General features: G+C 35.0%; 1 protein-coding gene across 1 annotated transcript in view; it reads right to left on the minus strand.

The window, feature by feature from the left end:
• Cdc73 (cell division cycle 73) overlaps positions 1–27472 on the minus strand; it is a 123594-nt gene that overhangs the window by 32145 nt on the left and 63977 nt on the right. The window contains exon 11 of the mRNA XM_076831627.1: positions 1875–1932. Within this exon, the coding sequence (XP_076687742.1) occupies positions 1875–1932 (58 nt within the window). The remainder of the gene's footprint in view (positions 1–1874; positions 1933–27472) is intronic.

The following is a 27472-nucleotide window of genomic DNA, read 5'->3' on the forward strand; positions in this document are numbered from 1 at the left end:
CCCTACTCCTCTCTTATGCATGCTGATTTGGAGAAAATGTGAAGTAGAAAAGTTTTATTTATTTATTCTGATAGTGCTAGGGATTGAACCCAGGGGCACTCCACCACTAAACCATTATCTCCAGCCCCTCTTTAAATTCTATTTTGAGAAAGGGTCTTAAATTGTTGAGGCTAGCCTGAAACTTGCAATTCTCCTACTTCAAGCCTCCCCAAGTAGATTGTATTACATGAAAAACAACACTCCACAACTGGAGACAATTTTAAACCACGGAACACCAATCTAGGTAAGAATCCTCTTCACCTTTTACATAATTTCTGAATTTCTCATGTGATCTTCCTTAGAATGACAAACCACAACCCCTACCCCACACTTCCAAAGAACAACAATTCTGTGTCTATGATTCAACTGCTTCTACAATGTTTCTATACTTAGTAGGTAGTATTCCACTCCTTCATCCCTATTTCCTTCACTTTTTCTTCCTTCCTGAAAAGAGCTCCTTTAGCCTCACCCTAGTTTCTGGCAAAGGGCCTAATACATGCAAGGAATTTTAACATCATCTATTGAATTTAACTGTTCTTCCTTATACTCACAATGGCTTTTGGTGTGGCCATCTACAGTTCTGTCATCTGAAATAAATTAAACTCAGCTGATGGAGCACTCCTTCTCTCCTCAAAATAAAAGGTATGACAAAGACTTCAAGCAAACCCACTGTGAAAGTGAGAGAGAGAGAGAGAGACAGACAAAGAGAGACAGAGAGAGATACACACAGAGTCTAGTCATCTAAGAAGAGTATGGATGAAGAACACAGTGAAATTGCCTACAAAACCATTTCAATATAAGTCTCATGTAATCTTAACACCATACTTCTGAAGCACATCCAGAAATAATTAATATTTATAATGTTCATAATTTTAGAATATGCTCATGTGGGAAAGTACAACAAATAAAAAGATACCCAAGTCTGTACTGTTAGCACTGCCAAATTTATGAGAAATATCACCTAGTAAAATTCTTGCCTATGCTTTTCCAATACTTTCCCATTTTCTTGTGACTTTCGACACACTGAGGTTAAAAAGGAAGGAGTGTAGGCTATCACTGATGTTAGGTTAAATATAAAAAATAAAACAAATATTTTTTAAAAACCAAAATACTTATAATGATACAATATTGGTATCTAGATGCATTTTTAAAGATTATTCTTTTTGGGTAGTAAGAAAAGAAGGAAAAACAACTTCATTGCTATCTTTACTTAACATATTTTTAAAATGCTTATAGAACTTTTTGTGCTCATTAATAGAGATGTCTGAAATTCTAAACATCAAAGCTGCACACCAGTCTAGTAAAATTATGATGCTGTGCTTCTGTATAAAAACAAAAATCACATTTGCACATACTACCACGAACCTAGGATAGGGAATGAGTGAGACAAGGAATGCAGTCTTAATTTTAAACTCATTTTAAAAGTGATTTTAAACTCTTCGCAAATATACCCATTTATTCAAGTAAATATTTAATGTATAACTTTAAAGTATGGTGCTTTAAAACCTATTTTAGTGTTACATACTACTTTATCAATGACTTTTAAATCAAATTGGGGAAAATATCCCTTCAGTAAAGAATATTGTAAGTTAGTCTGGGAAATAAACAATTTAGCACACTTTTTATTTTAGCTTTTTTATGTTTCTATGCTAAAAACAGAAAGATTTATTGATGATTCTGACCAAAGTGTAGCAAGCACAGTATGAATATGATCATAGTTTTGAGATCTGCTTCAGTGATACTGATATTCAACTTGAAGAATAAAGAACTTCCAATGTATCCTCAGTAAAATTTCAGTTTCTGGAAAATAACGAAAACCAGATTCATATTTTTACCTGGTCTTGGTACTGGCTGTGCTGCAGGAGTCTGAGTCTTACGGGCAGATGCACCTTCCTTTAAAAGAATAAAGATTTACATATGACATCAAAGTTCCTTTATGTAATAAACACTTTATTACAAAGAAATCTTGTCTTTCTATCAATCACTCCACCAAACCCTAAGAGTTTGAAAAATTAAAAAAAGAAACAAACAAACATTTTCTTAATGTTATTAGTCATGAGGTATAGAAACAGAGATCTATGGTGGAAAATAGAATTTAAATAGCATAAAAGTTATTGTAATAATTTTTAATTGCTGACAATTTAAAACTCTCAGAAATGTCATTACCTGTTTTAAAATAAAACCAATCATGGGGGAGTGGGGGGGGAGAGTGGGTATTGGGGATTGAACTCAGGGGCACTCAACCATTAAGCCACATCCCCAGCCCTATCTTGTATTTTATTTAGAGATAGGGTCTCACTGAGTTGCTTAGCACTTCGCTTTTGCTAAGGGTGGCTTTGAATTTATGATCCTCCTGTCTCAGACTCCCAAGTCACTGGGATTACAGGAGTGCACCACAACGCCCAACTATCTCCCTCCCCACCAAAAGTCTCAAAATGAACAAATGATACATAATCTCATGTTTAAAAGACATAAACAGTACTACTCTGTAATGCACTAAAAAATATAAACACTTCAAAATGCTTTTAAAATATTCAGGAAAAAATCACATTGATAAAGATGAGATTTGTTTTAGTTGAATTATGAATGGATGTGAACATCTTGAAAACTAAATAACAAATCTCAACTAATTAATGAGCATGTAATATGTACAAGGATATATGTTAAGTGTTAAAGTATATCAATTATATACTTAGGAATAGATGCTTAAGATACTTTAAAAGATAGTCTTTAGTGTAATAGCTTCACTCATGTTCACACTAATTTTTCATAACATTTTTCTTTACAGAAAGCTGCAAATATAAATTTCATAATGACTATTAATTCATGGAGATTTTACTCTAGTTGTACTCAACAGAAGGAAACTTGGCAAGTATTAGGACAAGTACATGAATCCACAATAAAAATAAGTCTTGGCATCATAAGAAATACAAAGAAATATTAATAAATAATATTTAATTCTACTATATTTTCTTTGAAACTTGAGGTTTTACTTGGTAAAATAATTTAGAATAGCAGGCTATCCCCCAGCATTTTTAAAACTCAAATAATTGACTATAAAAATTAGTACCAGAAAAAATTTTCACTTTCAATACAGCAGTATTTCTAGCATTCAGTTAGAATATCAGAGAAACCATTCTTCACTGGAAGAAACAATAGTTTCAACAACCATTAGCAAAATTTCCTTGAAGAAGAAACAAATATCCTTTTCCAATATTCTCACTATTATGCATTTAGTTATAGATTGTTGTAGTTACCATTGAGTCACTGGGGTGCTGACTTCATGAATGTATATAATTTTTGAACTCATCAAAGTTTACTTATAGTTATCTTTCTCTAGCAAATTACATTCAAGTAAAACTTTAAATGTAAAACAAAGTAAGTAACTATTAAGATGAAAACACAGTACTTAACATCAGCATAAAGTGGGAAATTTTCTAATTATATTTATTTCCAAGTTCGAGTTGGGGGATCTGTTTTATTTCTTTGTAATCCCAGTGCCCAGAGCACAGTAGGAACTCAGCAAATGTTGGCTGAAATTAACTACATCCGTTATGTAAAACATCGAAGCCAAAGCCTGATGTTAGCTTCATAAATTATCCCAAGTTCCTACATAAACATCAACTAGACATTGTATAACAAAATAACAAGAATAAACATTAACCATATTACTTATCATTTTTAATATGTAAATATCAATTCATAGGGATGTGATCTAAATATAAACAGAAAGAGGAAAATTAAAAGAAATGAGACAAGAACAATAACAAGCACATACATAAGGAGGTATCATCTGTCTGTAATGCTAGGTGAATCCAAAGCAAAGTCCTTCTTTTGGAACAGAATGGATTAAGTTTAAAATTGCCATAATATAGCACTATGGCACATAAAGAGAACTATCCAAACCAAAATGGATCTGTCTACTGAAATTAACCTATGTGAAAAAAAGTGTGGCTTTGATAACATGGGTTAGGTAAAAGACAAGAGCATATGATATGAAGATAATTCTTTTATATTATAAATTATTACCCATGGAAATTTTTACCTACTTTTGAGTAAGCTCAAACTGATCCCTTTAAATACCAATAATGGCTATTATCTGTTTGCCTACTAAGCAATCTTTGCTTGGTGTTTAATCACTCCTTTTTGGCAATAATACCTATCCCCTGGTTACAGGGGAAGGTCAATCAAAAGTCATTCTCTGATATTACCTTTTATAAACAGCTAGCTGGTTAGACCACTAATTACAAGACTAAGCTGGGAGGTATGCCTAGAATCACTGGTGATCACATACCTTGACTCATAGAGAAAACTCACTGGGAAAAGGAGAAAATAAAAATCAAATGCAAGAAAAGAGATAGAATACAATCCTCTTCTTAACGCCTAATATCTAGTTCTAGTGGCCTGCAAGGTCTGCTTTACCTCTTACCACTCTTCATTACATAAGCCATTAAAATCCCCCATTATCTCACCACTCTACATACCCCACATACCCTGTTAAGCTTCAAATAGTTGAGTAGAATTCCTGTCAGTTGCAAAAGAGAATTTTATCTAATGTTGTCTTCTTTGGTTAATAAAAAGTGAATTGTCAAAATCATTATAGCATAATTTTGATTCATTTTTGAGTTAGTACATACATACTCACACACATACAAAACTGTGACGATCCTTACTAATCATGCCATTAATTTATGACCATTTCTAAGACTCCCTAACCATCACTAGGTTAAAAGCACAGTATACTCTGATCTCCATTATTTTGAAATAAAATTGTATAAATCACTGCAAAGAACCTCAGAAACCATATAATCTAATCCCACTACTCTCTAAACATGAAGAGATAAAGGTGAAATAGTTTTTCTAAAGATGAAGAGACAAAGGTGAAGTAATTTTCAAAGGCTGCATAGCAATTTATCTGGCATATATTAAAGAAAGGATAATACTTTGTCAGTAATATGAAATAGACTGAGAGTTCTATATTTTTAAATATATTTGGGTTGAAGAAAAAAATAATACCCCATCATAAAAAGAAAAATATTAGCACAAAAACAACCAATCGAGCTGACAAGTTGTGCTAGCTGAAGAGGAAAACCTGCTTTCTCTTGAAAAACTCAGAAGCAATTACAAATGCACCGAGACTTGAGACATTCTGGAAAGGAAATAATTGAATTAAAATGAAAGGCAAAATAGTGATAGAATCATATTTGCAAACAAAGCATAAGACTACAAAACAAGGTATACTATTTACAAGTAATTCTTGTTTGCTTTATTGTAGAAAAAGAGGTAATCTAAGATCTTTTGGTGCTAGGAGACAGAGTTCCAGTATTTGCTGCTTTTTTAGAAAAAATATAATAGAGTAAGAAAAAATATTTCATAGCAAATGCCAGTATGAAAAGTATATCAATTAATTTTAAGAAGTCCCATTTACATAACAATGAAATACTGAAAACTCTTAAGAGAACACACGCAGACTCTAAAATTTATGTCATTTCCGACTATTAATAAGAGCAAAAGTCACAAGTTTTTAAAATTAAATAAACATAAAATGTGCTCTAGCATGCTTTTTACCTTTATTTTTAAAAAGTTAAGTTATTCCTATAGTTTGAAATTGATAATTAGAATTCCCAAATATTAGAATGTTTATTTAAATATTTGAATATCTAAGTACTTTTAAAATGATTCTTTTGGGAAAAACTACTGTAGAAAAGAGAAACAGCAACAGGGGGACAAATTAAAATGAGGGTAAATACACAAAAGATTTCAGATACAAAACACTTCAACACAAATAGTGGTGTATTTTTTAGACTTATCATAACCCAGAGGCATTAAGTACCCAATGTTTGCTAAAAGTTAACCTACTTAAAAAATAAGTATTCCCTACCTTTTAACATGCATATGAAGAGCTCTGGAGTTGAAAATAAATGAAAACCTTCTCTTTCATGTCAAACCTCCAGCAGCTCTATCCACAAAAGTAACTATTTAAATGCTTGGTCATGTTCTCATTCACTATCCAAACTCAAAACAAAATGATAAATACAGATGTAATATCTATAAGTGAAAAATATTAAGCTACAGAAACCAGCAACTTGTTAGAAATCAATGGCTAGTAAGCAGCAAAACAAATCTCAGCCTTTTTTAATGCTAAAGCCTATGCTCCTAACTATCACTCTTCTATGAAGACTCCCCTTGGAGATATGTATTTTCTCTCCTCCCACAATCATCAAATGGTACTCCTTTAGGCTTTTTTTTTTTTTTTTTTGGTATAACTCTATCAAATCTCTTATGTTTTACTCTGTTTTGTGCTTCCATAACAAAATATCATAGATTGGGTAATTTATAAATGAGACAAGTTTATTTCTCACGGTTCTAAGGCTTAGGAACTCCAGATCAAGATTCTTCAAGGTTCTTACAGGTCTGGTATATGGTTAAGGGCTGCTCTAAGACTGTACTTCCTGCTACATAAACTAGAAGAGACAGACAAGGTGTTCTCACACAGTAGAAGAAAGGAAGATGCCCCCCCCCCAAAAAAAAAAAAACAAAAAACTACACACAAGGACTTGAGCTACTTCCCTCCAAACCTTTTGTAAGGTACTAATCATTTCATAAACCTGAAGCCTTCATGATTTAATCATTATCCAAAATGCATATGATTTAATACCACCACAACGGGGATTAGGGGATTAAGTTCCAACAGGTAAATTTTAGGAGACATTCAGACCATAACAACTCACTATGCCATGTAATCATCTATTTGTTTGTGTTTCCCACAATCAGACTGCAATTACTTGAGGTTAGGGACTGTTATGTCTCCAATGTCTGGTGTAGAACCTCCAATGCCTGGACATAGGAGATACATATATTTGTCTTAGAATCACTGATTCACCATCATTACTTAAAATAAAATACTTTTATCCACTAAACAAAGACAGAAATAACCATCATGCAGGATTTTCAAGAGAATACAAAACATTCATTCATTCAAGAATATCCCAGTGTCAAATAGGAAACTGGTCCACTTTAAGCTCTGAATATAATCCTTACAGCTCTGCCACTGTAACTTATTTTTAAAATAGACATGTTTCTTTCTCTTCCTCTCTCTCTCTGCTCCTCCCTAATCTCTCCCCCTCCAAAATCTCAGGGGAAACAGAATTATCTTTCTTCCCCATCCTAGACAGAGTCATCTGTCCCTGAGTACATACCCACCATAGAAAGGAAATAATTCAGACTTTGAGGATGGTACCGGAAAATCTCAGAAATGACTACCTCCCACTTTTACAAGTGAATTACAACTCCAGACAGAGAACATGTGGAATGTGGTCTTTGAGTCACCTCTTAAAAGTCCCCTGGTTCCTGCTGATGGGCAGAATCACAAGTCTTTGGGACAAGAGTTCCCTGTGTTTCTCATTTGCTAGCAAAGCAGTAAAACCTTCTTTTTCCTTTTTCTCAAAACCATGTCCTCATTATTGGATTGGCATCACAGACAAGGACCAAGTTTTCGGCAACAAAACTAGGAAAGCGGCAGTATAAACAAGAGCAAGATTGTTCCTGCCATCGTAGGAATTACAATCTAGTGGAAGATATTAGTAATAAATGAATAAACAGATGAAGAAATATTTAAATGGAAGGGGGGTAGTCATTTGTCATAAGTCTATTTGTGCATGTGTATGTTCAATTCCGTGCCCAAAGCAAAGTGGGACTAATAACTGGTCAACCATCTTTCCAAAAAGAAACATTCTCTGGGGGCCAGGATGGTGGCTTAATGGTACAGCACTTGCCTAGCATTTGCAAGGCATTGGGTTCAATCCCCAGCACCACGTTTTTTTTGTTTTTTTGTTGTTTTTTTTTTTAAAAAAAACAGAAACAAATAAAATAAAGGTACTGTGTCCATCTACAACTAAATGTATGTGTGTGTATATATGTATGTATGTACGTGTGTGTGTGTATATATATATATATAAACACACACATACATAAATACATATTAAAAGAAAAAAAGAAACATTCTCTATACAGGAATACCCAAAGAACTAACAAACAAAAAAAAAAGTCAGCACCATATTAAAATTATACATTATGACCAACTAGATTGATTGCTGGAATGCAAGGATGTTTTAACGTATAAAAACCAATCAACATAACACATTAACAAAATAAACAGGAAAAAAATACCACCACACCAATGGTAGAAATTACAACATTCAACACACTTGACAGATTAAACAACAGTAACAATAACTCAAGAAATAAGAATACAAGGAAATGCCCTCAACATAATAAGTTATATATGAAAAACCCAAAGTTTATATCAGATTCATGGTGAAGAACTGAGAGCTTTTCTTAATCTACATCAATCTACTTGATCCAAATCTATTCATAGTAATTAAAACTTTGCCCTTGGAATATTATATTCATTTTCTTCATAGTTACAGACAAAATTGGAACACATACTGCTAGTGGGTAACATTACAAAGAAGTAAGACATTCATTGATTAAAAACTTAAATTAATAGCAGTTTTAAATCCATCATTCAAAATGCCTTCCTGGATTAAAACTGAACTGGTTCAATTATAAATGAATCATACAAAAAGAAAGAGAAGTGTAAAAATTGTTTAAAGATTATAGAGGGATCATGAAAATCTTATCTCCACAGATTCACTAAACATATTCTAAAATCCTTGGCATGCTAAGAACAGTTTTTACATGTGTCACTAAGTCAGATGTACAAAGAGATAAGAATACAAATACAGGCAACCATCAATCACACCAACAAAGAGATAAGAGAGCAAATACAAGTTGCAAGAGATCACTTCAAGAAAGAGAGAGAGAAAGGGGGTTGGAGGGTGGGACATAAATCCTTGAAATAAAGAAACACTAAGTTATATAAAAAAACTCAATAGACAGCATCACCAACAGACTAGATCACTTAAAAAACAAGACCTCAGACAATGAAGACAAAATATATAGTCTTGAAAATAAAGTTGACCTCACAGTGAAGATGGTAAGAAACCATGAACGGAATATGCAAGAAATATGGGATACCATCAAAAGACCAAATTTAAGATTTATTGGGATAGAGGAAGGTTCAGAGATTCAAACCAAAGGAATGAACAATCTCTTCAATAAAATCATATCAGAAAATTTCCCAAGCATGAAGAATAAGTTGGAAAATGAAATACAAGAGGCCTATAGGACATCAAATGTACAAAATTACAACAGATCTACAGAATAGGGATAGAATTTTAAATGCCACAAGAGAGAAAAATCAGATTACCTATAAGGAAAGACCAATTTGGATCTCAGCAGATTTTTCAACCCAGACTAAAAATTAGAAGATCCTGGAACAACATATACCAAGCACTAAAAGATAATGGATGCCAACCAAGAATCTTATATCCAGCAAAATTAAGCTTCAAATTTGACAATGAAATAAAAACCTTCCATGATAAACAAAGCTAAAAGAATTTATAGCAAGAAAGCTGGTACTACAGAAATTTTTGGCAAAATATTCCACAAGGAGGAAATGAAAATCTGCAAAGGGAAGAACTACAATAAAGGAAAAGCCAACCAAAGGAGAAACCAATTCAGGCTAAATACCAAAAATAACTGTTAATACAAATCATGTCTCAATAATAACCCTAAATATTAATGGCCTAAATTCACCAATCAAAAGACATAGGCTGGTAGATTGGATTTTTTAAAAAGACCCAACAATATGCTGCTTCCAAGAGACTCATCTCAGGAAAAGATGCCCACAGACAGAAGGTGAAAGGCTGGAATAAAATATGCCATTCACATGGTCTACATAAACAAGCAGGGGTTTCTAAACTATCAAATAAAGTACACTTCAAGCCAAAGTAAATCAAAAGGGATAAAGATAAACATTTCATACTGCTCAAGGGACCCATGCATCAACAAGAAATAACAGTTATAAATATATGAGCCCCAAATGTAATGGAGCTTCTATGTTCATCAATCAAACTCTTCTCAAGTTCATGAGTCAAATAGACCATAACACAATAAACTTGGGTGACTTTAACAAACCTCTTTCACCACTGAATAGACCTTTCAAACAAAAGATAAACAAACAAAAAAAAGGCACAGAATGCTGCCGCTGTCTGGCTGGGCACAAGATCACGAGCCACTCAAACAGGAACAAACTTTATTTGAAAGAACCGCCAATAACACGACCGCCCGGGAAGCTTCCCGATCCACCCACGCGGCGTTCTGCTGGTTCCTTCCCGGAACTCTAGCGCAAGCGCCTCCCCGGAATTCCCTCCTACTGCACTTTCCCAACCAATGGGAACTCTCCAGGAGTCCCGCAGCAGGAGTCCGGTATCCATATGAATGTACTTTTTAACATAATCGTATCATCTCAATGGCTAGCTGGCATCACCTTTCAATCAAAAATGCCATGCATCATATTAATTGGCTGTGGCTCCCAGCATCTCCCCCTTTCTGTTTAATTAAGCAACAAGTAATGTGGCTAGGGACCGTGCCTGTTAGGTTTGTCCAATTCAACATATGGTTCTTACCCGTCATTGGAAAACTGACCTTTAGGCGTCAGCCTCCTGTCTTAGGTTGATACCATTGCAATTGGATCATACCCGTCACTGACTACCGATCCAGCATATAGCCATACTTGTGGATAGGCCTATGCACCAGTGGGGGGGTGAGGTTCTTTGCCTCACCTCTGTTGGCCCCCAGATTTGGCCTTGGTGCCAGTGGGGGGGTGAGGTTCTTTGCCTCACCTCTGTTGGCCCCCAAAATTAGACCATCACTAGTAGAAGGGAGGAGGATACAGAAATGCCACAACACCAAATCAATTGACGACTCCTAGGGAAAATTGCATCACTGGTGACACATCAGCAAAGATACGCCAGCATTACCATAATTTGTTGTATCAACAGATAGATCACAGTGCATACAAGTGATACATAGTCCAGGCAAGTTTTGTAAGCAGTTCAAAGTGGAGGAATCTATCAATATGTCCATTTCCTCCCAAGATCATTGATGTATCAGTTTATACAGTTTGTTGTGATAATTATCGAAGAAGTTGTAGTTTGGTTTCATCTTTGTCTTCACCGGCACTGGGATGAAAAATAAGAATTCTGACAATGATGTTAAAGAGAAAAAGAAAAAAAAAAAAATGTAACATTTTAACAGGTACTAAGAAAACATTTTTTTTTTTTTTTTTTTTAGAACAATTTACATTATCTTGAACAGAATTATTAAATATAATGAAAAGGAAAGATGAAAATAAACAAACAGATTTGTTAACCTGCTTATTTGTACACATATTAAAATAATTTTTAACAGCTGTTTACCCAATTTAAATTAAACCATTAAAATTACGTGAATAATAAAAAGTACTTGGATCCATTTTTTTTTTTTTTTTTTTTTGAGCACTCCTCATATATGATCTATGGACATACGCACATATAGACACATAACACAAAACAGAAGTGTGCACATATAACATACAACACATAAGACAATAGTAAAGGCCTTGTAGTTTCGCCTAGGTGAAATCTCCATTGCAATGTTAAAAACTCCACAGTTAAAAAATAAAACTGATCAGAAAAACATCAACCTAGGTCTGTATGAGCTCAAAAATAAAATAGAACCTATGATATGGAAAAATGCAATAATAAAATAGATATTGAAAAAAGCATCCTGGTTAATCAGTCGCAGATGTAAGAATGGCCAAGCTGGAGTTCTGGATATCAGCTGTTATGGATTTGAGTCAAATTATCTTCTTTTTGATCTGTAGAAATCGTTTTAGTTAGTCTTTCTGGAATCCAAATCGGCTGCTGTTCTCCCTGTGGAAACACGCAAACAGAGCCCCGACTCCAGACAATTACTGGGTCAGGACCTTTCCATTGTCCTGTTAGAATATCTTTCCAAAGAACTTTAGGCTTATGCACATTTTTTGGATACATATGCCTTTCCGCAGCACTAAGTCCTGATGAATCCAAATTTAAAAAGTTTAGAGTAAAGAGGGTTATTTTAAGTTTATCTTTGGGGGATATATACCCCTTTCCAATTCCCTCCTTTTGTTTTAATAAGTACATTTTAATAGTTTGATGAGCTCTTTCAACTATGCCTTGTCCCTGTGGATTGTATGGAATTCCTGTTATGTGAGTAATGCCAAATGATGAGCAGAATTGTTTAAAAGAGGTAGAAGCATAACCGGGACCGTTATCTGTTTTTAACTGTTTTGGAACGCCCACAGTGGCAAAATTTTGTAAGCAATGAGCTATAACATCTTTAGTTTTTTCTCCGGCATGAAGGGAGCCCATCAAAAATCCAGAAGAAGTATCAACTGTAACATGCAAATATTTTAATTTTCCAAATTCTGGCAAGTGTGTGACGTCCATCTGCCAAATATGGTTAGGTATCAGTCCTCTAGGATTGACTCCAAGATTAACTTGTGGTAAAAATGTCACACAATTTTGACATTGTTTTATTATATGTCTGGCTTGTTCTTTAGTTATTTTAAAACGTTTTTGTAAAGTATTAGCATTGACATGAAACCTTTTATGAAAATTTATAGCTTCTTCTATTGTGGAGAAAATATGTATGTCATGTGTAGATTTATCTGCTAATTCATTGCCTAAACTAAGGGCTCCAGGCAATCCTGTATGTGCCCTGATATGTCCTATAAAGAATGGATCTTTTCTGTCCCAGATTAGACTTTGTATAGTGGAAAACAAAGAGAAAACAGTAGAAGAAGGGGAAATCCTACCTGCATCTTCAAGGGATACTATAGCATTAACTACATATTGACTATCAGAAAATAAATTAAATACAGAATCTTTAAACATCATAAAAGCTTGTAATACTGCATTAAGCTCTACCTTTTGAGCTGATTGTTTGGGTACTAAAAATGTAAAAGTTTGATCAGGGGTAACTACTGCTGCTGTACCATTATTTGATCCATCAGTGAATATATTTGGAGCATTCATGATAGGGGTCTTTCTTGTCATTTTTGGAAAAACTACAGGATGCTTAGACCAAAAAGACAACAAAGGATTAGATGGCAAGTGATTATCAAATGAAACATTAGATTTACACATGATTATTGCCCAAGTATTTAACTCATTGGCTAACTCATCAATTTGATCCATAGTATATGGAGTAATAATTTTATTGGGAGAAATCCCAAACACTCCCTTTGCTGCTTTTATTCCTTTGAGTATTAATTGTCCTACAGCCTCAGGATATCTAGTAAGAATAGTATTAGGAGAATAAGATAAATGTATCCACAATAATGGACCTTCTTGCCAAAATACTCCTGTAGGAATATTTTTTGTTGGTAGTACAATAAATAATAAAGGCAAACTTATATCAATTCTATCCAAGTGCATATTTTCCATATATGTTTCAATGATTTTTAATGCCTTTCTTGCTTCAGGCGTTAGCATGCGGGGTGAATTTGGATCTGATGGACCTTTTAGGATATCAAATAAAGGTCCTAGCTCTCCTGTTGGTATGCCTAGATAAGGCCTTATCCAATTTATGTCTCCCAATAACTTTTGAAAGTCATTAAGTGATTTGAGTTGATCTACTCGTATTTGAATTTTTGGTGGACGGACCATGGTTGAGGATAACAGGACTCCTAGATAATTAATTGGAAGATTTAATTGTACTTTATCTATTGCTATCTCTAGATTATAATTTTTTAATAAGTTTGTAAGTGTGGCATAACATTCCAGCAATATGTTTTTATCTTTATGTGCCAATAATACATCATCCATATAGTGAAATATTTGTAGTTCAGGATTTTGATTTCTAAGTGGTTGGATTGCTTTGTTAACATAAATTTGACACATAGTTGGACTATTAGCCATCCCCTGAGGGAGTACTTTCCATTCATATCTCTGATCAGGACCTTCATGATTTAGTGCAGGGATAGTAAATGCAAAATGTGGACTATCCTCAGGATGAATAGGAATTGAAAAAAAACAATCTTTAATATCTATAGCTAAAACATACCAGGTTTTTGGTAAAGCAGACAATTGGGGAATCCCTGATTGAGCAGGTCCCATAATAACCATCTCATTATTAATGGCTCTTAAATCTTGTAATAATCTCCATTTACCAGATTTCTTTTTAATAACAAAAATGGGAGTATTATGGGGAGATATGGAAGGTTGTATATGTCCTTTCGCTAATTGTTGTTTAACCAGATCATGGGCTACTTGTATCTTTTCTTTAGTCAGGGGCCACTGAGGAACCCACACTGGTCTTTCTGATTTCCAAGTAATTTTTATTGTCTCAGTGGCCCTTTCTGAAAATCCAACCCATGTCTGTCTGTTCCTTGATCTATTTGAATTGGTGCTGCTATATTTTGTCCTTGTTTTCCTAATCTTTTTTCTTTTTTAAAACCTTGTTTAGCCCTAGTAGTGGGCGCATTAGGATTGATGTTATTTGTTAACGTTAAACCTAATTGATCTAGGACATCTCGTCCCCATAAATTTATAGGAAGATGATCCAATACATATGGCTGTATAGTTCCCTCACATCCTTCAGGATCCTTCCAATCTAATACCATTGCACTTCTATGGGGATTAGTAGCCACTCCTAGGCCTCGAAGCGTTTGAGTGGCTTGTTGTAATGGCCAATGTTTTGGCCATTCCTGACTAGATATGATGCTAAGGTCTGCACCTGTGTCCAGTAGCCCATTAAAGTCGTATCCTTGAATATTTAGTTTTAGCATGGGGCGAGAATCTAAATTTAAAGACAGCATAGCCCAATCTACACCTGTGGAGCCCAATCCCCTGGTACCTCTTTCTACAGTACGACTAGAAAATTTATCATGTAGGCTGGGTATTATTAGTAACTGTGCTATTCTATCCCCTGGTGAGATAACTGATATGCCTCTTGGAGAACTAGCTATAATTTTTATTTCACCTTCATAATCGGGATCAATTACCCCGGGACTTATCATAAGTCCTTTTAGTGTGGAAGAACTGCGTCCCAATAATAAGCCTACCGTTCCTTGGGGAAGAGGTCCTTTTACTCCTGTGGGAATAATTTGAATTCCCATCTCTGGAGTTAGTACTGCTCTTGCGGAGGCGCAGATGTCCAGCCCTGCGCTCCCTCTAGTTTGTCTGATGAGGGATTTAATGGATAATGTGTCCTGGGCACTACCTTGATGGTGCTGTTGGGTTCCTCCATTGCCCCGTATATTTGTGGTTTTGGGCCCCGGAGCATTGGGCCCTCCAGTCCGTTTTTTGGCAATGGAGCCTGATGCCTTTCTCCACGATATCGTGGGTAAACACTTGATCCTTGTCCGTTTTTTGATAACGGAGTGCCCTCTATGGTAGTTTGAGAACGGCATTCATTAGCCCAATGTCTCCCTCTACGGCATCGTGGGCAAATACCTGGTATTCTATTTCTTTGATACCTAGCTTTGTTAAACCCTCCTCCTATGGGACAATTCCTTTTAAAATGTCCTGTCTGATCACAATTGTAGCATGTTTTTGGCCTGGCATCTAAAGCCTGTTGTACTGCTGCTAAGACTTGTCCTTGTTCATTAATGTCTCTACATAATTTAATATATGTGTTTAAATCTTCATGTTTCCATGGTCTAATGACCTCTCTGCAGCAACGATTTGCTTGGTCATAAGCCAGTTGTTTTATAAATGGCATTGCTTGTTCTACATCTCCAAATATCCTAGAAGCTGTCTGAATAAGCCTATCTACAAATTCAGCGTAAGGTTCGTTAGTTCCTTGTATTACCTTAGATAACTGTCCTTGTAAATCTCCATGCCCCTGTAAAGTTTTCCATGCCCTAACTGCATCTGCAGCAATTTGTGCGTATACACCAGGATCATATTCAATTTGTTGCCGTTGACCCTCATAAGGTCCCTTTCCTAACAACATCTCCAGATTTCTTTGAGGGTAACCGGCTGCTGTATTTCGCCTAGCTGTCTCCATGCAGAATTCCTCATTGGCAACCTTCCATAACAAATATTGTCCTCCATTTAGCACAGATCGACACATGTTAGCCCAATCTGCTGGTGTCATGTCTAAGTTGGTAATAGATTCAACCATGCTTATGGTGAAGGGTGCTTGCGGGCCATAGGTTGTTACAGCCTCTTTTAATTGCTTTACTGTTTTGAAATCTAGAGCGCGATGAATTCGTTGCCCTCCTGCCTGCTCAAGTACAGGGCATGCTAGTCTTTGGGATCTTGCCTTAGGATTTTGTGCATTAACTACAGGAATTGAGGGCCGCTCAGCTCTTACGCCCTCTGGTGATAGAACGGAGTTAGTAGCAGCCTCCTGTTGTAACTCCCCAACTGATGGTCGTTTTTCCTCTAAGCTTTCTTTCTTCAAATTTTCCTCTGTCTGACTAGCTGGAGAGACCTTCTCTTTTGCTTGACCTGACATGTTTTCTACCACAGTTTGGACCTCTAACAATTTACTTAACAGTTTTTCGGTTTGTTTTTTACTAGTTTCTAATCTACTATAAAGGTAACGCAACCCAGTTAGGTAGCATAAAACAAACCCGAAACAGAATGAAACAAAAACGGAGCAAAGAATAGTTGTATCAATTTTCTCTTTCTCCGGGCCAAACAACTTCAAGCCTTGAGCCAACCATTTTTCCCAGTTTGCCTGAGAAAATTCTAGGGATAGGCAGCTTGAAACAAAAACAAAATAAATCAAAAGAAGAACACATTGTTTTTTGAAATGGTCACCCATTCTGTCGCCTTCCCTCAGGGGCGAGCAATTTTACTCACCTCCAAGCTTCAGGCGCTCCCCGTACAGGGCCACCAGTTGCCGCTGTCTGGCTGGGCACAAGATCACGAGCCACTCAAACAGGAACAAACTTTATTTGAAAGAACCGCCAATAACACGACCGCCCGGGAAGCTTCCCGATCCACCCACGCGGCGTTCTGCTGGTTCCTTCCCGGAACTCTAGCGCAAGCGCCTCCCCGGAATTCCCTCCTACTGCACTTTCCCAACCAATGGGAACTCTCCAGGAGTCCCGCAGCAGGAGTCCGGTATCCATATGAATGTACTTTTTAACATAATCGTATCATCTCAATGGCTAGCTGGCATCACCTTTCAATCAAAAATGCCATGCATCATATTAATTGGCTGTGGCTCCCAGCAGAATGCAATGATAAAATCAATGACTTAAGACTTAACTGACATGTATCGAGTATATTATCCATCAAAAAGCAAATACACTTTCTTCTCAGCATCACATGAATTATAAACAGACCATATATTATGCCACAATGTAAATCTTAGTAAATACAAAAAAGTAGAGATACTACCCTACATTCTATTGGATTACAGTGGAATGAAATTAAAAATATCAATGACAAAATAAAAGATACTCCAAAATCTGGAGACTAAATAATATGGTATTGAATGAACAATGGGTTGCAAAAGATATCAAGGAGTTTAAATGAGAACACTAATACAACATATTAAAATCTCTGGGACACTATGAAGGCAGTTCTAAGAAGAAAGTTCATTGCATGGAGTTCATTCCTTAAAAGAAGAATAAGTCAAATAAATGACCTAATATTACATCTCAAAGCCCTAGAAATAGAACAAGTCAAACCCCAAAGCAGTAGAAGACAGAAAATAATTAAAACCAGAGCTGAAATCAATGAAATTAAAACAAAAGAAAAAAACTGAAAAAGTTGACAGAACAAAAAGGTGGTTCTTTGAATAAATAAAATTGAGAGACCCTTAGTTATGCTAATGAAGAGGAGAGAGAACATTCAAATTACTAAAATATGTGATGAAAAAGGAAATATTACATTAGACACTACAGAAATACACAAGATAATTAGAAATTATTTTGAAAATTTGTACTCCAATAAAATAGAAAATATCAAAGGCATAGACAAATTTCTAGATATATATGATCTGCCCAAACTACATCAGGATGATATACACAATTTAAACAGATAAATTTTAAGCAAGGAAATAGAGGCATCAGAATCCTACCAACCAAGAAAAAAGCCCAGGACCCGATGGATACACAGCTGAATTCAACAAGACCTTTAAAGAAGAACTAATACCAATACTTCTTAAACTATTTCATGAAATAGAAAGAGAGAACACTTCAAACACATTCTATGAGACCAATATCACCCTGATTCCAAAACCAGGCAAAGATAAATCGAAGAAAGAAAACTGCAGAACAATATCTCTAATGAACATAGATGCAAACGTTCTCAATAAAATCCTAGCAAATTGAATACAAAAACATATCAAAAAGATAGTGCAGCATTATCAAGTGGGATTCATCCCAGGGATGCTACTAGGTTGGTTCAACACATGGAAATCAATAAATATAATTCATCACATCAATAGACTTAAAAGATAAGAATCATATGATCATCTCAACAGATGTAGAAAAGCATTCAACAAAATACATCAGTCCTTCATGTTCAAAACCTTAGAAATAATAGGGATATCAGGAACATATCTCAACATTATAAAGGCTATCTATGCTAAGCCCCAGGCCAACATCATTCTAAATAGAGAAAAATTGAAAGCATTCCCTCTAAAACCTGGAATAAGGCAGGAATGCCCTCTTTCACCACTTCTATTAAACATAGTTCTTGAAACTCTAGCCAGAGCAATCAGACAGATGAAAGAAATTAAAGGGATACACATAGGAAAAGAAGAACTCAAATTATCCCTATTTGCAGACGATATGATTCTATACCTAGAAGACCCAAACATTCCACCAGAAATCTCCTAGAACTAATAAATGAATTCAGCAAAGTAGGTGGATATAAAACCAACACCCATAAATCAAAAGCATGTCTGTACATCAGTGACAAATCCTCTGAAAGAGAAACTAGGAAAACCACCCCATTTACAATAGCCTCAAAAAAATAAAATAAAATAAAATACTTGGGAATCAACAAAAGAGGTGAAAGACCTCTACAATGAAAACCACAGCACACTAAAGAAAGAAATTAAAGAAGACCTTAAAGATGGAAAGATCTACCTTGTTCTTGGACAGGCAGAACTGATATTGTCTAAATGACCATACTACCAAAAGCACTATACAGATTCAATCAATCCCAATCAAAATCCCAATGACATTCCTCATAGAAATAGAAAAAGCAGTCATGAAATTCATCTGTAAAAATAAGAGACCCAGAATAGCCAAAGCAATCCTTAGCAAGAAGAGTGAAGTTGGTGGCATCACTATACCAGACCTCAAACTATACTACAGAGCAATAATAACAAAAACAGCATGGTACTGGCACCAAAATATACCTGTAGACCAATGGTATAGAATAGAGGACACAGAGACTAACCCACATAGCTACAGTTACCTTATATTAGACCAAGGCACCAAAAATATAATTGGAGAAAAATTAGCCTCTACAACAAAAAATGCCGGGAAAACTGGAAATCCACATGTAATAAAATGAAATTAAACCTCTATCTCTCACCATGCACAAAACTCAACTCAAAGTCGATCAAGGACCTAGGAATTAAACCAGATACCTTGCACTTAAAAGAAAGGTGAAAGAAAAAGTTGGCCCAAATGTCTATTATGTCCGATTAGGCCCCAACTTCCTTAGTAAGACTCCTATAGGGCAAGAATTAAAACGAAGTATCAATAAATGGGATGAATTCAAATTAAAAAGCCTCTTCTCAGAAAAAAGAAACAATCAGTGAGGTGAACAGAGAGCCCATAGAATGGAAGCAAATCGTTACCACAAGCAAATCAGACAGAGCACTAATTTCTATGATATATAAAGCACTCAAAAACCTTAACACCAAAAACCCAAATAACCCAATCAATAAATGGGCCAAGTAACTGAACAAACAATTCTCAGAACAGAATATACAATCAATCAGCAAATATATGAAAAAATGTTCCACATCTCTAGCAATTAGAGAAACGCAAATCAAAACTACTCTAAGATTTCATCTCACTCCAGTCAGAATGGCAGCTATTATGAAGACAAACAACAATAAGTGTTGGCGAGGATGTGGGGGGAAAGGCACACTCATACATTGCTGGTGGGACTGCAAATTGGTGCAGTCAATACAAAAAGCAGTATGGAGATTCCTTGGAAAACTTGGAATGCAACCACTATTTGGCCCAGCTACCCCACTCCTTGGTTTATACCCAAAGGACTTAAAAACAGCATACTACAGAGACATAGCCATATCAATGTTTATAGTAGCACAATTCACATTACGTAAATTGTGGAACCAACCCAGATGCCCTTCAGTAGATGAATGGTTAGGGAAACTTTGTTATATACACATAATGGAACATTACTCAGCATTAAAAGAGAAAAAAAAATCATGGCATTTGCAGGTAAATGGATGGCACTGGATAATATAATGCTAAGTGAAGTAAGCCAATCGCAAAAAACCAAAAGCCAAATGTTTTCTTTGATATGAGGATGCTGACTCAAAATGATGATGGGGGGAAGGGTAAGGGTGGAGACAAGGGGTAGGAATGATGGTGGAATGAGTTAGACATCATTACCCTAAGTACATGTATGAAGACATGAATGGTGTCCTAAGTACATGGTATGAAGACACAAATGGTGTGAAAATACTTTGTGTACAATCAGTGACTTGAAAAATTGTGCTCTGTATGTCTAATATGAAATGAACTACATTCCGCCATCGTGTATAACAAATTAGAATAAATAAATATTTTAGTTTTAAAAATCAGATCTTTGACACATCTACAAGTAAATCTGTGAACTGATAAAAATACCTATTTCAACATGGAATTGTCAGACATTACACCAGACATGGCTATCCAGATTCTGATACCTACCAATAAAATCACAATAAATGCAACAATTATACTGACAGATTTAATTACTGTAAACATCAATGCCATAAGCAACATGAATTTCTAAAATGGTGAATTACCTGCAAAGTTCAGTACAAAGTAAAGTACAAGCTTCCTTTGATATACATTGTAGTTACATTCTTAGAAAATTCAGTGCATATTAAAACTAAAAAATATACTTTATAAGCCAATGTTTTAGATTCATTTAATTACAAAAAAAAAAAAAGATCTTTAATCAATGGGACACTCAGAAGTCCTACAGAACACAGTAATATCCTTTGCTGTTTACAGAAATTGTCTCACACACTGCAGGTCTACTACTTATCTTAGCCCTACCACTAAATGCTCTCCAGAACCTTTAGAGAGCAAGCAATACTGTCCCCAGTACTGTGCCCATTGAGAACCAGAGCTCTAAAGGTACTATTCCTGGCTGAAACTGCTAGGTGTCTAAGAAACCAATAGCACTTGCCATATCACTACTGATTTTAAATGTTTATATTTTCCCTTAGGATCACTGATAGTTTGTAAGAATTAAAACAGATAAAGACATCTATATAGTTCTAAAAATGACACATCAATTTAACTTTGCTCTCAAGTCAAAAGAAATTTTTAAACAATATGAGTATCTGGCTGCACACTTGGTGAAAATGGAAGGAGAAAAATAAGGCAGGCAAACACTGACACTTGTGGTCATTCTGAGATTGCTAATTTGCTCTCAGGGTAATTCCTGCTTTGTGAACTCAAAGAATAAAGCTGAATTATGGATCATCTATATACTTCAGAGGATAATTCTAACTTTTAAATAAACACTATTTTTTTCTACAAAAAGGGAATACCATTTACTAACAATAAGCAAAAATAAGTCTTTTGTCTATTTTTTTTTACAGAATGGAATACAATGCATCAGATTTTAAAATAATCAAGAGGTATAAACTCTAATATTACTATGCAAAATTGCTGAGGGACCCCAATGAAACTAAAAGTGGCCTTTAGATAACACTCTGAAATGGCAGTTTTCAGAGTTGTGCAGTGAAAATTATGACTCATTCCTGTCCAGTACTGAAAAAAAAAGACAGCTAGTTCTTCTGATCAGCATCAGCCGAAATTAAATACTTTCATTTTAGAGGCCAACTACTCATACTAAAGCATAAACAGAAATGTAGACAAATGTAGTAAAGAGTAGATTTATGCCTCCCTTCTCATATTACTCAAAGATAATTTCTCACTATTTTAAGTGGTCTCATCCTATAAAATTTAAAAATTTTCTCTAAATCTTTTTTCAACCAAGGACATGACTTAAACTTATATACAAATATAAATAGATAATAAAACTCCATGAATTACTATCAGATAGTGAGCAATTTGCACAGCAGGTTTACATCTGATTTACTATGTATTAATCATTTGAAAATATTAACTGCATAAAACAAAAGAATAATTATTTCCTCTACCCAGTAAAAACTAGGAATCAGGAGGCATCCCTAATCCCATCTTTAAATTCTAGCTTCTTGAGGGCTCTTCTAGACAAGGTAAGGGAAATGCTAAAACCAGATGGACATTTATGGCCAGAATGCACACAGTAATGGACACCTAACTGGCTATCATCCCTGATATTAAAAGTAAATCTAAGCAAATAATAATTATAAGTCATTTTATAACTGTAAAAGTAGCTGCCAGTTTGCTGAGTCTCACAAAGAAACCTGCCACATTTACTGTCTTAGATTAACTGTAGAATTCAGATATGAAAAGAAACTAAAGGAAGAACTTGTACAACTTGCCTGTCATAAGATTTTTACTTTTCTCTTGACTGGAAACATGTAGGATGCTACGAAAAAAGAAAAAAAAAAAAAAAAACTAGGAACTTTTAATGTCACATCTGCTGTTTTTCTTTTTGGTATTTTGTTTTGTTGTTGCTGTTGTGGTGCTGGGGACTGAACCCAGGTATAGCCCCAGTTCCTCTTTCTTTTTTTGATTCTGGGGATTGAACTGAAGGGCACTTGTCCACTGAGCCACATCCTCAGCCCAATTCTGTATTTTCTTTAAAGACAAGGTCTCACTAAGTTGCTTAGCACCTCACCATTGCAGAGGCTGGCTTTGAACTTGTAATCCTCTTGCCTCAGCCTCCCAAGCTGCTGGGATTACAGGCATGGACCCAGCTCTGCTCTCTTTTTCTTTATAGAAAAGTTCTTAATCAGCATAACTTAAACCTAAGAAACAGTTTGTGGATATATACCTCAAAATCTGAAGAAACTTCTAAGTACACAGGCATCTTTTGTTAGTAATTTTTAGGAGTCTCCTGCTATATCAATACTTGGTAAGCATAGTTGAAAAAAAAAAAAAGCCTGCTGGTAATGAAGGGGCTCAAGCCAACACTGGAGGGAACCATTAATGAACATGAAGCTCTCCTTAATTAGGATTTCCAGGTGTGGTGGTGCACACCTGTAATGCCAGAGCCCTGAGAGGCTAAACTCAAAAGTTCCAGACCAGTATCAGTAACTTATCGAGGCCCTAAGCAATTTAGTTTTTTAACAAAAAACAGGGCTGGGCATGTAGCTTAGTGGTTATTTGTCCCTGGGTTTAATCCCCAGTATCTCAGCCCACACACACACCCAAAAAACCCAGTGGAACATCAAAGAAAATTCAATCAAAAAAATTGGCAAAGATGATGAATATGGAAATTACTCTGATTTGATCTTTATATACTGTGTTAAAATGTCACAATGTATCCCATAAATATGTACAGTTACTAAGCATCAAAAAATTTTACTTTAAAAAAGGATTTTAAAATAATTATTTTATCCATTCCTAGAGAAAGATAAGGAATGTGTTAAATCATCTTCATGTACCCAACATTTAATAATCTGTGCCTAAATGAAATTTTAGTATGCAGTAGTTAATCAAAATTTATTTATTGAAAAGGCGATCAAAGTGAAAATATAAACATCACATAATTCTATTAATGATAACTGGGTATGTTGTGTCAGTGTTGGGGAAAAAATTCTCAATTTTTCTAACGCCCATGTAGTATAATGATTAAGAATACAGCATAAAAATTTAGATACTCTTGCTCTCAAGTTAACCAATTTGTTCTTTAATCACTAATAAGCTGATATTTGAGCTAACTATTAACAACTTTAGCCACTGGTTTTTTTAAAATGGTATTACAATAATGAAATGGATATTACAATAATGAAACCATCATGAGAAATAAAAGCCATTTTATGTAACAATTTAAGTGGTTAGCATACAACCTCACTTTGGGTAAACAATAAATGGCCACTGCCTACTAACTCACAGTCAAATTTTATATAAGAAATCACTACTAAACACTGATCTACAAAAATCCACTTCTACTTTTGGAAAAAGATTATTTTAGGTTGTTTCATAACCTTTGCTCTGTTACTCCAGTTTATCTAATAAAAAAGAAGTAGTATGCATTGTAGTATGGTGGGAGATAAAAACTAAGTGCTAAGAAGAGTTTTAGTACTCTCGCTCAAACTCGATTAACCAAAGTCCTTAGATTACATATATATATATATGTAATACATATGTATGTGTATCTATATACAGATACATATATATATCAAATTCCTTCTACAATTTTTAGAAAAATGACATACGCCTAAGAAACAAAATCACATGATTCCTAAAACTAAAGAGCACATTTTATTAGCACACTTTTATTACTAAAAACCAAATTATTTTTTAGTTTTTAGTAAAAATAATATATATAAGGGCAGTGGCTGGGGCCATGGTAGAGCACTGACACGGCACCTAGCGAGGCGCTGGGTTCAATCCTCAGGACCACATAAAAATAAATAAATAAAATAAAGGTATTGTGTCCAACTACAACTAAAGAAATATTTTTTTAAAAAAAATATAAGGACAGGGCTGGGACTGTAGCTCAGTGGCAGAGCGCTTGCCTTCCACCTGTGAGGTACCAGGCTCGATCCTCAGCACCACGTAAAAATAAATAAACGAAATAAAGACATTGTATCCATGTATAACTAAGGAAAAAAAATAGGGGCTGGCGTTGTGGCTCAGTGGTCAAGTGCCCCTGAGTTCAATTTCCAGTATCATAAAAAAATTTTTTTAAATGAGGACAATTTTTTAAAATATTATAGAAAATATAAATCTTTATTCAATCATTTGAAATAACAGATATTACTGAGGACGAACTATAAATTTCAAGGAATTACTTAGTCCCTAGAATATGAGAGGAAAAACTGATAAGGCTACTTTAAAAAAAAAACAAAACAAAACAAAAAATTGCCCATTGCTCTTTCAGGAAAAAAAAAAAAAAAAAAGCAAGATACCAAAAGTGTCCAAGAGATTAATCATATTAAGGAGGCTTTCAGATTATCTAATGTTTATGAAATCTGCTTCATGACAAGTTACTAAACCATCCTGAAATACCAGTATAAGACAACATAGTTAAGAAAAAAAAATAATTCACTGGGCACAGTGGCTCCATGCCTGTAATTTTAGGGGCTTGGGAGGCTGAGGCAGGAAGATAACAACATGTTCAAAGTCAGCCTCAATATTGAGACCCTGTCTTTTTTCAAAATAAAATATTTTAAAATGGGCTGGGAAACGTGGCTCAGTGGTTAAGCACCCTTGGGTTCAATTCCTGGCACAAAAATAAGTAAATAAATAAATGATCCCATAATTCACCAAGAAGATGCTATACAAATGTGTTCTACTACTATATCATTTGTTTGAATCTATGATAAATGTAATTTTAAAGAAAAGAAACAAATTAAAAATGTTGACATTAAAAAGTGATCAAAATTTATTGCCTTCAAAAAACACTTAAAACACAGCAAAAAAGAAGTGAGCTATGTCACATCTTTCAATAGTTAAAAGCAATCCACAGCAGCTGATTTATACCAATTGCAGAAAACAGAGGAGAAAAGTCTAAATTACAGATGAAAGATAAATAGTCTAAATCTTAACTACCTATTAGCAAACTCAGAGCAATGTTAGGGGGTGGGGGTGGGGGGCTTGAAGAGAAAGAAAAGTCCTGAAGGGGTTAAGTTTTATCAATTTACGTTTAAAACTTTGTATTACTTATGCCCTACCCAAAGCATTTAAGAAGCATAAAAGCTACCATCTAACACAGAAATGTTTAGAAAGCCCTAGCTGCTTTTTTTTTTTTTTTGGGGGGGGGGCCCTGCGGGTGAGCTGCAATAAAATAAAATCATAACCATTCATTTCATAATCTTCTCATTTTCACATTATTCACTCATGCTACACTTACATTAATATATACAATCTATCACATAGAAGTAAAATCTCTAAGCTTCTCTCTACCTTAGGTTTTTAGTCAAAATGAATGCAAACAATCACGTGGGATTCAGCCAAGCAGTGACGTTAAATTCTGCTCTGTCAGAGAGAGCATCTGTCAAGCCCACATTTAAACTGCTGCCTGCTTGTGCAGCAGCTGAAGAACCGTGGATTTCATATTATAGACTAAAACCCCAGTGAAACTGCTCAAAAAAAAATCTTTCCTGCAGCTGCCACACAGCAACGAAAGAAGAGAGGTAAATCCTATTCTTTTCCAACACAACCGAAGCACTAGATTCTAGCTCTGCTGCTTTACACTGCAGCTTAGTGTTAATACTAGAAATATGGATACTGAGAAGAGAATACAGCACTGCATTGTCCAGCCAGGAAAACAGCAGATGTAAAAAGCTTCAATGCATCAACTGTCGGAAAGAGTCAACAGTGCTCCAAATACAGCGGACAACTACAGCTCTTTTGTTTAACAAAAGAGAGAATGAAAGAAAGGGGAAACCTCAGAAGACTGGGACCCATATGAACAAGGAGGGTAACTTGAAGACAAGCAGACAGATGGACACTTTGGATACTGTGAAAAGCAATCGCAGAAGGCAGACTGTTGGGGGATGTGCGCATGTTCGATAGCATCTTTTTTGCTGAAGTGATGGCGTGCCAAAACTATTTTCAATGGGCATAATCCTCACCACATAAATGGCCTGACCAAGGAAGGTATGTCGATATCTTGTGTATGATATTTGTTTAAATGTGTTACCTTTTTATAACCCTGGAGGCACTAATCCTTTATAAACAAGTTCACATAGTTCACTGCCCTTGAAACTAAGAAAGGGGTTCTAAATAAATAATTTTTAAAATTTGTCATTGTTTAGAAGACAAGCTACCACTGTTTTATTCAGCTAAGTATATAGCTTGGAGTAATTATGGACTATAGACATATAAGATGGAAAAAGCAAATAGTAACAAAACATACTTAAAGGATTCTCTGAGAAATTAAACTTAAAAAAAATCTGTAGCTCTGTACAGAAAACACAGCAATCCTCCATTAAATTAGGTCAAAATGAATCCTTATCTCGTAAATTAAAGTGCACTCTTTAAAATGGCTATGAAGAGACAATGCAGTGAAATTACATTGAACAGCATTTAGGATGATCTTAATATTATGAGCTTTTTTGCAAAGTCCTCTTAAAACAAAATATCTAATTGCTTACAGTAATGAAATCTTCCCTCCAAAATCTACTTGCTCTAATAATGACAATGAATACAATCTAAGAGTATATCAACAAATTTTAAGTATTATTGAGCTATAAGATACTAAAAGGA

Source organism: Callospermophilus lateralis, chromosome 13 (assembly GCF_048772815.1).
Source record: "Callospermophilus lateralis isolate mCalLat2 chromosome 13, mCalLat2.hap1, whole genome shotgun sequence".
Classification (NCBI taxonomy): Eukaryota; Metazoa; Chordata; class Mammalia; order Rodentia; family Sciuridae; genus Callospermophilus; species Callospermophilus lateralis.